Raw genomic sequence first — 13,733 nt, forward strand, 5'->3', positions numbered from 1 at the left:
GACAGACAGTCATGGTAGCCTTCAGGATGATTTTGTTGAGCAGGTGGCTTTTGAAAGCTGCATCTTGAGACCCCCAATTGGAAATAAAGGTTGATAACATGCGATTTCATAATTGACAATCCTTTCCACCAATATCCTCATCTCCCCACTCAACAAGGCCGTCCTCTGACTGCCTAGCCAGTTGTTGCTGCCAGTGACTTTTGGCAGCAATCAGAGATCGGAGTATGTAGGCAGCCCCATAGGTGGTATTAAAAACCCACAAAAAGTTCTGACTGCCAAAAGGCCCACCACTCCAACAGCCAGCACCACTTCATTCCTCCTGGGACAGGTCTGAAGTCTGAATCATGGCCATTCCCACCCTATCCGCTTTCAGCATAGCCAGATCCCACTTTCTGGGGCCTGTGAAATCCCACAGTTCCGGCATTACAGCTGCTGTGCAAAGAAGAGGGGGAGGAGCTTTTAACAGAGAGGGTCATAGAGTTAACCCAGCTGTGTTGGGGGAGGAATCACAGCTGCAAACTAGACACACCTGCAGCACTGGCAGGGAGGGATCAGGACTAAGCATATTCACACAACAAAGCTTCTTCAAAAATACCACTCAAGATTTTTCTCTATTATGTTATGGTTTCTATAGTCCAGGGACCATTTCATATGATACCCATTAAAATAGTTACATTTTGTTGTGTGTTTTTTTTAATTATAAATCATTGTTAATGCAGCAATTACATTTTCAACTACCTGACAATCAAAACATTAAAAACTGAGTTATTTAACAAACATTAAACCTAAACTCCAAGGTCATTCACCCTGGTAAAAAAAAGAAGAAGTATTATTCAGAACAGTTAAAATAAAATCATGATTCATGATCCCCAATAATAATACAAATATATATCCATGATTGACACTGGAAATAATGCCACCCTTTCTGCTCTACAAGGTGGAAATGAAATTAAAACCATATCAAAAGCTGAAAAATGAAAGCCCTTAACCGGTGGACTCTACTGTAATTAAAAGATACTACAGTGAGATTAGTGGATTACATATCCTGTTCAACTGGCAGGCAGTAATGAATATGCATGGACAGTGTTGTTATTATTCATGGCCATCCAAAGAAAATAGACAAAACTAGGCAGCAGTGATCATATGCACAGTTTCCATGGCAGCATATGAAAAAGGTTATATTTGGAAAGCTATCAAACAACAAAAAGCCAATTTGTTATCACATATGTTCTTTTGACAAAGATAATTTAATTGACAATCTCTAGGCCACCGTTTTGACTCAGCTGTCCCTCTGAGTTGCTGTTCTTCTCCTGGCACCCCCCCCCCCCCAAACATGACTGCCTCAGAGTTTGACGAGAGTATGAATGTGGTGGCGTCTGCGGCGCTCCTCGGCCAAGGCTCTGCTGTGTGTGCGGCACCGCAGAAGCTCCTCTCTGTGGTCCTCGTGGTGCATGGGGCAGTAGGCCTGGGGCTCACAGTGCTCCTAACAGACACACAGACAGAGGAGACCAGGGGAGTGAGAAATAAACTGGCTACAGCCTAGCCCAACAGACCACAGTCCATTTCTGTATTGTCAGGTCCATACCTGGTGAGAGTGGTAGAAGTCTTTGTAGCCACCCTTGAGGACATAGAGCTCAGGGTAGTGCAGGGCTGGGTACTCGTTCATACTGCGGTCCACACTCCGCAGGAGGTGACACCTACAGAGTGAGACGGACACTCATGAGGAAGGACTTAATCTCAAATGGAATACATGCAGAAAAGCCTAATTTCTGCTGATTTCACTCACACCACACACACACACACAACTGAAAGATCTGCATGTCTCACGTTCTGGGTGCTCTTTCAGAGGAGAATTCACAGTGCAGCACTAGCACAAGCCTCTTATCAGGAGAGTGGGCTTTTAGCCTCTGGGATAGCAATTGATCCACTGCCTTGTCTGTGTTGGGAAGGCTCAGCGCCCCCTGCAGGTGAAGTCAGGGATAACACTACCTCAGAAGAACACACTCAGTACCATCTCCCACATTGAGATAAAAAGTCAGAACTGTCCAGGGACTTATTCTGTTCATCTCTCACCTTAATGTGTCCTCCCTGATACTCATATGGGTAGCGGCAGTCCACCACAACAAAAGACTCAACCAAACAGCTGAACTTCCTTTCCAGAAGAGCACTCATCTGGGACAATGAGAGAATTGCGTTTTTTGTTGTTAATATAATTGCTCTTCCTGTAACATGCACTGTTTGGCACACTACATATCATTGGGCTTACTGTGTCAACCGTGATGTACTTCAAGCCTTGATGTCTCCCTGTCACAGTGGGTAGGGCATGCACCTAAAATGCAACAGTAATTTTAATTCACAGGACCATGTGATTGTGAAACTGTTTTTAGTGTGGATAACTAGTTGTAGTCTCAATATACTACCTTGCTGAAGTCTCCAATGAGTTCTGCATTGATCCCATCCCCACCCAGATGCTGCTCCACATCACACAAAGAGTGGGTCCTCTTATGCAGGTGGTGCTAGTGAGCAGAATACGAGTCAGAAAATAAACTACCTTCACAACCCTCCTTCCCCCACCCCTTCACAACCCTCCTTCCCACAACCCTCCTACCTTCACAACCCTCCCTTCCCAACCCCCCTCTACCTTCACAACCCCCCCCTTCCCAACCCCCCTCTACCTTCACAACCCCCACCCCTTCAAAACCCTCCTTCCCTCACCCCTACCTTCACAACCCCCCCCCCCCCCCCTCACCAACCCTCTTCCCTCCCTCCCTCCCACTGCTTTCACAACCCTCCTCCCCTACCAATATACAGCGTAGCACTCCTGACCCACCCTTACCTTCCTATCATTGTTGATTCCAGCCCCTTGGTCTCCCTCTCCCTGGCCCACCTCCTCTGAGACGGCGGAGAAGGTGCAGTGTCGTTTGAGTGGCCGGGGGTTGGCTGGGGAGGGGGAGGTGGAGGTGCGTTTCAGTGGACGTGCCAACCGCTCTGGCATGGAAGGGGATCGGAAGAGACGGCGTCCCCCCTGGCGACACACTGAAACCTAGTGAAGGTACATGTCCTGTTACTCCTCGCACCCAAGTTAAGTTCAAACCAACTGCAAGTTTGTGGATGTGAGAAGAGGAGACTTACAGAGGAGAGATCAACTTCCTGGTTCATGAGGGGTTCAGACAGCAACTGTGCCATGCTACATGACATGGCAACAGCAATAGAACCCTGGGGGAGAGAATGGACATGAGGAAAGGGCAGGGCAGTGGAGATATTCAAAATAAAGAAAGGAGTCATGTTGTAAGACAGAAAAAAAACATAAGTAGTAGTAGGAAGCATTAAAGATGTAGCAACCGAGATTGAACCGTGCATTGAATACAGGAGCAGGAGTCACACTGGTGCAGACCTCGCTGCATGAACCGTTCAGTGACATGGATTAACAGAATGGGACAAGAGGTAAAGACGTCCGTCTATGAGACCCAAATCACCTCATCAGCTTCCTGCTCCAGGATTTCCATGAATCCATCTGCATCCCCTGGGGAGTGCTGGGTTCGGGAGGGAGGTGCAGGGAAGATGGGGCTCCCCAGGGCACAGGGCTCACCGTCACCTTGGAGCTGGGAGTCTGGAGCAGGCAGCAAACACTCTGGCTTGCCCTGCGCTCTCTGCCCCGGGGCCACCTAAACATAAAAATAAAAAAACACAGCAATGCAGTAATTGTAATTCAGGTGAGAGAGAGAGTATGCGTTGAGTAAGTCCTCAAAAAACACATCCAATTCTCTGTTACATGCAACAAGAGGTAGTCTCTAGAAAGACAGGTTGCCTCCCACAATGTTACCAATGAATGTTCCCACATAGTGCTGTTGCTCTAGGTCTGGAAGTCACATGGCTATACAAGAGCAAGAAGTGATAAAAATTGAGCAATCACATACTGTCATCTAGTGGCCATAATTGAATAAGCCACAAAGAGCTGTCACTAGACACTTTTTATTTAACTATGCAAGTCCGTTAAGAACAAATTCTTATTTACAATGACAGCCTACCGGGGAAGAGTGGGTTAACTGCCTAGTTCAAAAATCTTGTACAGTATATGCCCTTGAGAGGTGCAATCACTGATGGCACAATTGAAATAGGGTATTGTAGTAGAAGAAACTGGACAGCATTTGCATGTGAATATAAGCTAATCATAAATAACCCTGAATGTGAAAATACATCCGCTCACATTCTCCTTGTTACTGAATGGACGTTCACTGGGGTGAAGCTTTGGACTGCTACACAGCAATCTGGGCTAAGAGACAGAAGAAAGAGTGTGTTAATTAAACTCACACTGAGATAATCATACAAAACCCATTGATATGGAAAGTAAATCTAGTCTGTTCTTTACCAGGAAGGACTGCAACGTCTTCATGCGACTGTTCCAGGGAACAAAGGAGAACATTACTTTGGATGATGCAGGTAGCAACACAGTACCACTGTCATCCACAGGGCCCATGGGGAGCAGGTACTCATCCCTCCACAAATGATAACAATTATATTTGTGTTTCCAGAATGTTTGGAGCAGAATGTTTGCAATGCCAGGTTTGTGGGTTCAACTCCCGGGGCCACCCATACGTAAAATATGTGCATGCATGACTAAGTCACTTTGGATAAAAGTGTCTGCTAAATGGCATTTTTATTTTAAACACAGGCTTCAAGTTAGTGTTCTTGAAGGTGAGAGGAATAAGCCTGGTACCTTGGTGCAGGAGAGTCCAAGGCCACTGGAGAAGTAGGCTTGTCTGCAAACCAGCAGGAAATAATGTGCAAATAAAAATGGTGAGGACGGAGTGAAAACAATATGTTGCGATGAGCTCAAAAATGCAATGACAATCAAAGACAAACAAAAGTTTAAAAGCAGTGTCAGCTGAAATTAAAATGGTGCAAAAAGTAGCTGAAACTGAAAAGCCTCTGCGACAGTACCTAGCTAAATTGGTGGAGAGAATATGCATTGCACACCAGCATAGATAAAATAGTCACACTGAACTTCTACCCAGTCAAGAGGAGCCTGGTTCCTCCCAAGGTTTCTACCTTGGGAGTTTTGCCTTGCCATTGTCACCTCTGATTTTTCTTTGGGGTGTCCCCCTGGGTTGTTTTGTTGTTGTTGTTGTGAATGAATATACCTACAGTATGTAAAAAGCATTGCTCACCTTTGTGTGGTGATCCCTGTGCAGCAGCATCGTCTACACTCCCAGTGCTGAGGTTGGACAGGTCCAGACATCTCCGAGGAGTGTCACTGAGTAATGCATAAGATACACATGGGTAAATATAGTAGTATAAAGGCCATGGGTGTGGTTTATTTCTGCAAGGCATTTTGGACTCTCAATCCTTGCCTAATCTTATTCACAATCCATGTAAACATGGCACATGATCATGGGAGAGTACGAGTGTCCGGTAGCTTTTCCCTCGAGTGTCAGATAGCCACCCACACTTGAAATCAGTTAGCCAACTAATGTAGTTCGAGGATAATAGCTTTTACCCTGTGTGAAAGGCGCGGAGTCCCGTAAAGCAGTTGGCGAGTTCTGACATTGGGGAGGCATGGTAGTCCGGTGAGTGAGGGCCAGGCATAGATAAACTGTAACCATCCATTGGTAGGCTTCGTGAGAGGGGGGAAACACATTATGTTGTTAGCTAAATATTTTCATTAGAGCAGGAGCAGACCTACATCAGTTAAACGTAGATAGATACTGAGTGATGTAGTTAGCTACCGTTAGCTAGCTAGCTACTGTAGATTTATGTTGTCTAGCTAGCTAGAGATTATTAGCGCGCTACTATAGCTTACTCATCATGACACAATTATTACATAAAACGTTAGTTATGTTATATAACCAAAAATGATACATAATATAATATATTTAGCTAAATAACTTACGATTCAACAATATCCGTAGCTAAAGAGAGTAGACAAATGGATTTTAAATGTGTCACCAAAGAAACAACCAATGGCATGGCATCAAACGTCACTTCCGTGTTGCCGACTCATCGATTTGTCAGTGAAAATCACTCATCATCATCAAATCTAAAATGTGTCAAGCAAAAAGTTTTACAATGTAATGTTATAAGCTAATGGTAAAAATATGCATAGGCCATTTCAGGCAGTGCTGTCCAATCTCCAAAAGGTGCAGTCTTGTGTTTGTTAGAGACTGTCACAAAAGAAGCAATAGACTCTCATTCTATACTGAACCAAAATATAAATGCAACATGTAGTGTTGGTCCCATGTTTCATGAGCTGAAATAAAATATCCCAGAAATGTTCCATATGAACAACAACAAAAAGCTTATTTTTCTCAAATTCTGCAAGCGAATTTGTTTACATCCCTGTTAGTGAGCATTTCTCCTTTTCCAAGATAATCCATCCGCCTGACAGGTGTGGCAAATCAAGAAGCTGATTAACCAGCATTAATCATTACTCAGGTGCACCTTGTGCTGGGAACAATAAAAAGCCACTTTAAAATGTGCAGTTTTGTCCCACAACACAATGCCCCAGATATCTCAAGTTTTGAGGGAGCATGCAATTGGCATACAGACAGCAGGAATGTACACTGGAGCTGTTACCAGAGATTTGAATGTTCATTAACTACCATAAGCAGCCTCCAATGTAATTTTAGAGATTTCGGCAGTACGTCTAACCGGCCTCACAACCGCAGACCACGTGTAATCACGCCAGCCCAGTACCTCCACATCCGACTTCTTCACCTAATCGTCTGAGACCAGCCACCCGGGCAGCTGATGAAATTGTGGTTTTGCACAACTGAAGAATTTCTACACAAACTGTCAGAAACCGTCTCAGGGAAGATCATCTGCGTTATCATCTTCTTCACCAGAGTCTTGACCTGACTGCAGTTTGGCGTTGTAACCGACTTCAGTGGGCAAATGCTCACCTTCGATGGCTTCTGGCATGCTGGAGAAGTGTGCTCTTCATGGATGAATCCTGGTTGCATTTTATTGATGGCAATATGAATGCACAGAGATATCGTGACAAGATCCTGAGGCCCATTGTCGTGACATTCATCTGCCGCCATCAGCTCATGTTTCAGCATGAAAATGCCTGGCCCCATGTCACAAGGATCTGTACACAATTCCTGGAAGCTGAACATGTCCCAGTTCTTCCATGGCCTGCATACTCACCAGACATGTCACCCATTGAGCATGTTTGGTATGCTCTGAATCTACGTGTACGACAGTGTGTTCCAGTTCCCGCCAATATCCAGCAACTTCCCACAGCCAAAAGGAGTGGGACACCATTCCACAGGCCACAATCAACAGCCTGATCAACTCTATGTGAAGGAGATGTGTCGCGCTGCATGAGTCAAATGGCGGTTTTCTAATCCATAACTGGTTTTCTAATCCATGCACCTACCATTTTTTAAGGCATCTGTGACCAACAGATGCATATCTGTAATCTCAGTCATGTGAAATCCATAGATTAGAGGCTAATTCATTTATTTCAGTTGATTGATTTCCTTATATGAACTGTAACTCTGTAAAATATTTGAAACTGTCGCATGAAACTGTTGCATTTATATTTTTGTTCAGTGTAATTCTGTGGGAAGAAATCTCTACATCAAGGATGAGCAACTTTGATGGGGGTGGGGGCCATGAAAATCCTACATATTTTGCCATGGGATGTAGAGAAAATGTTGCTATTTATACGCTACAGTGTAGTGTGCTGCAATTCCACACATTTTTCCACATTTGCCATCAAAAGGGGAGCACGGGCCACCAGCCGCACATCCCTACTCTAAACTCTAGCAGGAAGGAAAGGTTCAGGTAGGGCTAGAGTCTGATCCTCAAATCCAATTAAATTGAATTTGTCAAATACTTTGTAAACAACAGGTGTAGACTAACAGTGAAATGCTAACTTATGGGTCCTTTTTCAACAATGCAGAGTTAAAGATAAAAAAAATAAAAAATAGAAATAATGACAAGGAATAAATAAATACACAGTGAATAACGAATAACACTGACGAGTAAAACATAACATGACTATATACAGGGAGTACCAGTACAGAGTTGATGTACAGGGGTACGAGGTAATAACATGACTATATACAGGGAGTACCAGTACAAAGTTGATGTTCAGGGGTATGATGTAATAACATGGTTATATACAGGGAGTACCAGTACAGAGTTGATGTACAGGGGTATGATGTAATTGAGGTAGCTATGTACATATAGGTAGGGTTAAAGTTACTTGGCAACAGGATAGATAAGACAGTGGCAGCAGTAGGTAGTCATTTGATTAGCTATTTAGCAGTCTTGTTTAACAGTCTTATGGCTTGGGGGTGGAAGCTGTTCAGGGTCCTGTTGTTTACAGACTTGATGCACTGGTACTGCTTGCCATGCATTATCCGAGACAAGAGTCTATGGCTTGGGTAGCTGGAATCTTTGACCATTTGTTTAGGCCTTCTTCTGACACCACCTGGCATAGAGGTCTTGGATGGCAGGGAGCTCGGCCACAGTGATGTACTGGGCCTTACTCACCACACTCTGTAGTGGCTTGCAGTAGCCATACCAAGCGGTGATGCAGCTAGTCAAGATGATCTCAATGGTGCAGTTGTAGAACTTTTTAAGGATTTGAGGGCCCATGCCAAATCTTTTCAGCCTCCTGAGGTTGGAAGAGACGCTGTCGTGCCCTCTTCACAACTGTGTGGGTGTGTGCGGACCATGTTAATTCCTTATTTATGTGGACACCGAGGAACTTGAAGCTCTCTACTTGCTCCACTACAGCCCCATTGATGTGGATGGGAGTGTGCTCGCCCCTCCGTTTTGGGTAGTCCACAATCAACTCCTTTGTCTTGCTGACTTTGAGGGAGAGGTTGTTGTCCTGGCCTCCTCCCTATAGGCTGTCTCATCATCATCATCATCTGTGAGCAGTCCTACCACTGTTGTGTGGTCAGCAAACTTGATGATGCATTATGGGTGGGTCTAGGGGGCCTTGTCTGCCCTACTGTATCTTCTTGCCCATCCAAATAAAATATTGAAATATTGATAATTTATTTGACCGCGCCAAAAGAAAGACGCATCAATCTTAGTTTAAGTATCCGACCGAGCGAAACAGCGCCCCTCTGTCTCAGTATGTGTAGACCATATCTGGCCAGAACAAGTCAGTTGAATGAGCCATTGATTTCCATAGGCGGGCACGCTTTTCACTTTTTTTGTTGATGGGTGTTGTAGTAAAGACCAGGCAGCTCGTGAATTTCAAGTTTGGAGAAGTTTACAATTTATCCTACCATTTCTAACAATCTGAGTGCCAGTTATGATTATTTTTATATATGCATTTTCATGGAACAACTTCATTTCAATAATACAATTTACCTTTTTTAAAATCGTTGTCACGTGGTTAATAATACAAATCTGAAGTAAAATCTCTAAGTTAAAATGAATCTAAGGCAAGAGCACCAACCTCTGCTATATGGACACATTGATACACTGTGATCAATCTTCAACTAAAGCCTAAAGCCGACAAAATAAAAACAGTATAAAATACCCTGATGAAAATTCTGTCTCTTTCAATCACATTCATCTCTCTACTCCACCTGTCTGACTTCCTTTATATCTTTCTTGACTTGAGCTATTGCTAGTGAAGTGCAACATTGTTTTAAATCATCAACTGGGTCCAGCCTGAATTTGTCACTATAGCGAACTTGCAACATTGTATCAACTAGCCTATTCCGGGCACTCTGAGTTTCTCACACCAGTGAGCTCAGGACAGCTGTTCTTTTTAGGAAGTTTTCGCTGGATATATGGAATCATCAGATCAATATATTTTGCTCTTTCACACCGAGGCTTGGTGTTGGAAAGATTTTTCAAATACTGAGGAACTAACATTGCCAATGGATGTAAAAAACAAACATACTTTGTTGATTTACTGTGTGAGGTGAAGAAAACATTATTGAGAAGCTCATCTTATTAGTGGTGGACATGGGGAGTTATGACAACCAGAAATCAAACATTGCCTCATACTAGTACATGGGAGTATGGCTAGATGGTACAATGTCCTTCTCTCAGTGTAACGGATGTGAAACGGCTAGCTAGTTAGTGGTGTTGTGCGCTAAATAGCGTTTCAATCGGTGACGTCACTTGCTCCGAGACCTTGAACTAGTGGTTCCCCTGGCTTTTGTGGAGCGATGGGTGACGATGCTTCGTGGGTGACTGTTGTTGATGTGTGCAGAGGGTCCCTGGTTCGCGCCTGGGTATGTGCGAGTGGACGGTCTAAAGTTATACTGTTACATCAGCACTAAGGTTAAATCTAGACTTGGTTTCCTCTATCGTAGAGGAAGGGGTCAAACTAACCCTGATTGAAATGACTACCATGCTAGATTACGGAGACGTAATTTATAGATCGGCAGGTAAGGGTGCTCTCGAGCGGCAAGATGTTCTTTACCATTCGGCTATCAGATTTGCCACCAATGCTCCTTATAGGACACATCACTCCACTCTATACTGGTCATCTCTGTATACCCATCGCAAGACCCACTGTTTGATGCTTATTTATACAATTATCTGAGATACCTACTGCAGCCTTCATCCACTACATACAACACCCGTTCTGTCAGTCGCATTCTGTTAAAGGTCCCCAAAACACACAACCCTGGGTCACCCCTCTTTTCAGTTTGCTGCAGCTAGCAACTGGAACGAGCTGCAAAAAACACTCAAACTGGACAGTTTTATCTCTTCATTCAAAGACTCAATCATGCACACTCTTACTAACACTTGTGGCTGCTTCGGTGATGTATTGTTGTCTCTACCTTCTTGCCCTTTGTGCTGTTATCTGTGCCCAATAGTGTGTGTACCATGTTTTGTGCTGCTACCATGTTGTGCACCTGCCATGTTGTGTTACTACTGTGTTGTTGTCATGTGTTGCTGCCGTGCTGTGTTGTTGTCTTAGTCTCTCTTTATGTAGTGTTGTGGTGTCTCGCTTGTCATGATGTGTGTTTTGTCCTTTTTTCTTCTTTTTTTTTATCCCAGCCCCGGTCCCGGCAGGTGGCCTTTGCCTTTTGGTAGGCCTTCATTGTAAATAAGAATTTGTTTTGAATAATAGTTAAATAAGAATCACATAATAAAAATGGCAATTTCCCTACTTTTGTATGCAGCAGGCCTACTTCTGTGCGTGCTCAGGCGCACACACTCCCTCAACATTATCAGAACAGAGAAACCAGACATTGTTAAAGCATTCCAGCAAGGGAAACGGCGCCCTTCTGTCTCAGTATGTGTAGACAACGTATCTGATGCTGTCTGGACCAAAAGAGTCAGAATTGGAAAAGATAGTTAGCGGGTGATCAGTGCACTGTCAGGATGCTGGATTGACCTAAACTAAATGGATGTTTCGCCAAAATTATATAATTACTCCTGTCTAAATAAAATCATTCAAAATACTTGACCAGGGAGGATGACTTAGCCAACACTCCCGACCTCAATAATCACCAAACCTCAGTGGGAAAGACCAAAATATCATGAGTGCATTATAACTGCAGTATTGCTGCAAATACTGCGTCCACAATAACACTTTTTTTTACTGCAGTTTCAAAACTAGCTTTTTGTATGGGATATATCCAGTGGAAACGTCATAAAAAACACATGTCTGTCCTGAGCTCACTGACACAGGAGACTCTGAGCACCCGGAATAGGCTTGTTGATAAAAATGTCAAATTTGCTAGCGACAGCTTCCGGCAAACCCAGTGAATATTTATTACAATGTTGCACTTCACTAGCAATAGCTCAAGTTAAGACAGATGGAAAGGGAAGTAGACAGGCAGAGTCGAGAGATGAATGAAAGAACCAGAATATTTTCTACTGTTTTTATTTGTTGGCTTTAGGCCTTTGTATTTTACTTAGTTGACCATATACGTTATAGCCCTACTGCTGCATTGGCCATAGGCTATCTCTGAGTTCTATTCTTTTATTTCTTTAGCCAACAATGGTCACAGTGTATCAATGTGTCCATATTAGGCTGGTTCTCTCGGCTTAGTTGAATTTTAACTTTTTGATTTTTATCATTTGACTTCAGATTTATATGATTAACCACGTGACAATGATTTTGAAACATTATTATTGAAATGAAACTATTCCACAAAAATACGCATATAAAAATAATCATAACTGGCACACAGATCGGTTGAAATGGTCAATTAAATTGTAAGCTTACACAAACTTGAAACTCAGGAACTGTGTCACGTTCTGACCTTTATTTCCTTTGTTTTGTCATTATTTAGTATGGTCAGGGCGTGAGTTGGGGTGGGCAGTCTATGTTTGTTTTTCTATGATTTGGGGATTTCTATGTTTCAGCCTAGTATGGTTCTCAATCAGAGGCAGGTGTCATTAGTTGTCTCTGATTGAGAATCATACTTAGGTAGCCTGGGTTTCACTGTTTGTTTGTGGGTGATTGTCTTTGTTAGTTGCTTGTGTCAGTACAGTTCTTATGATAGCGTCACGGTCGTTATTTGTTTATTGTACAGTTTACTTCGTGTTTTTCGTCATCTATTAAATGATGCATTCACACCAAGCTGCGCTTTGGTCCGCTTCTTACGACGATCGTGACAAACTGCCTATGGTCTTTACTATTACATCCATTTAAAAAAATGGTGAACCCGCAAGTAAGCCTGTGCACACATAGGAGGTCCCGTGAAAAAAATGTGCCACCTATGGAAGTCAAAGGCCATTCCAACTGATTCATTCTGGCGCATGCCCTGTTTGATTTATGTGGCCTTGCAGTCGTGGGTGAACAGAGAGTGCAGTAGGGGACTAAGCACACACCCCTGATGTGTTGTTGCCCACCCTAACCGCCTGAGGGCGTCCTGCCAGGAAGTCTAGGATCTAGTTGCAGAAGGTGTTCAGTCCCAGGGTCCTGCGCTTGGGGGGGACTATGGCGTTGAATTCCTGAGCTGTATGTAGTCAATGAACAGCATTATTACATAGGTATTTTGTCCAGATGGGTGAGGGCAGTGTTGGTTGCAATAGAGATTACATCATCTGTGGATCTGTTAGGGCGGTATGCGAATTGGAGTGAACGGGTCCAGGGTGAGGGTGTTGATGTGAGCCATGACCAGCCTTTCATGGCTACAGATGTGAGTGTGTTCTTGGGCACAGGACTATGGTGGTCTGCTTGAAACAAGTTGTGTACTAAATCTGTTTATTCATTTTTTATTTTCATTGTCACATACACTGGATAGGTGTTTTGTATTTTTTCTATTTGCTCTAGCGACTCCTGTGGCGGGCCGGGCACATGCACGTTGACACGGTTGCCAGGTATAGCAGGTGTTTCCTCCAACACATTGGCTGGCTTCCGGTTTAAGCGGGCATTGTGTCAAGAATCAGTGGTTGGGTCGTGTTTCGGAGGACGCACGGCTCTTGACCTTCGCCTCTCCCGAGTCCGTACAGGAATTGCAGCGATGAGACAAGACTGTCCAAGACTACCAATACCTTACCATGAAATTGGGGAGAAAAAAGGGTAAAAAAAATAAATAAAATAAATACATTAAAAATAAGACAAACAATTATACAAAATTATAAAAATAACAAACAAAATAATGTTACAGGTTTGACATTTCTGAGGGCATAATGTTCTTATCTAATTTCTCAATATCATATGCATCTACTTTTCTCTCATTTTCAGAATCTGTTTAGGTAGGGCATCACATTCAAATAATATAAACAAATAAAGATAAATAAATAGCCTGATGTGTAAGTCTCCATGACAACGACCACACCACGTG

General features: G+C 43.4%; 1 protein-coding gene across 1 annotated transcript; it reads right to left on the bottom strand.

Moving 5' to 3' along the window:
* Positions 1-675: 675 nt before the first annotated feature.
* Positions 676-6,016, bottom strand: LOC110510100 (M-phase inducer phosphatase 1-B). Its single transcript, XM_036967415.2, has 15 exons — positions 5,891-6,016; positions 5,498-5,614; positions 5,169-5,254; positions 4,718-4,760; positions 4,370-4,397; positions 4,208-4,273; positions 3,477-3,665; positions 3,133-3,216; positions 2,837-3,043; positions 2,421-2,516; positions 2,267-2,329; positions 2,074-2,172; positions 1,828-1,961; positions 1,586-1,697; positions 676-1,483 (listed from the first exon to the last, which is right to left on the bottom strand). Exons 1-15 carry the CDS (start codon positions 5,965-5,967, stop codon positions 1,343-1,345), a joined length of 1,542 nt encoding a protein of 513 aa, XP_036823310.2. The 5' UTR covers positions 5,968-6,016; the 3' UTR covers positions 676-1,342.
* Between the last annotated feature and the right edge of the window lie 7,717 nt (positions 6,017-13,733).

The sequence above is a fragment of the Oncorhynchus mykiss genome, chromosome 29, assembly GCF_057628025.1.
Source record: "Oncorhynchus mykiss isolate SJ-2025 chromosome 29, ASM5762802v1, whole genome shotgun sequence".
NCBI classification, from domain to species: Eukaryota; Metazoa; Chordata; class Actinopteri; order Salmoniformes; family Salmonidae; genus Oncorhynchus; species Oncorhynchus mykiss.

Coding starts and splice junctions, on each gene's coding strand:
- LOC110510100 (XM_036967415.2), bottom strand. CDS start 5,967: ATGCCATTGGTTGTTTCTTTGGTGACACATTTAAAATCCATTTGTCTA. Junction 2,330..2,420: donor TCATTGGAGACTTCAGCAAG/GTAGTATATTGA, acceptor GTTGCATTTTAG/GTGCATGCCCTACCCACTGT. Junction 2,173..2,266: donor AGTACATCACGGTTGACACA/GTAAGCCCAATG, acceptor TCATTGTCCCAG/ATGAGTGCTCTTCTGGAAAG.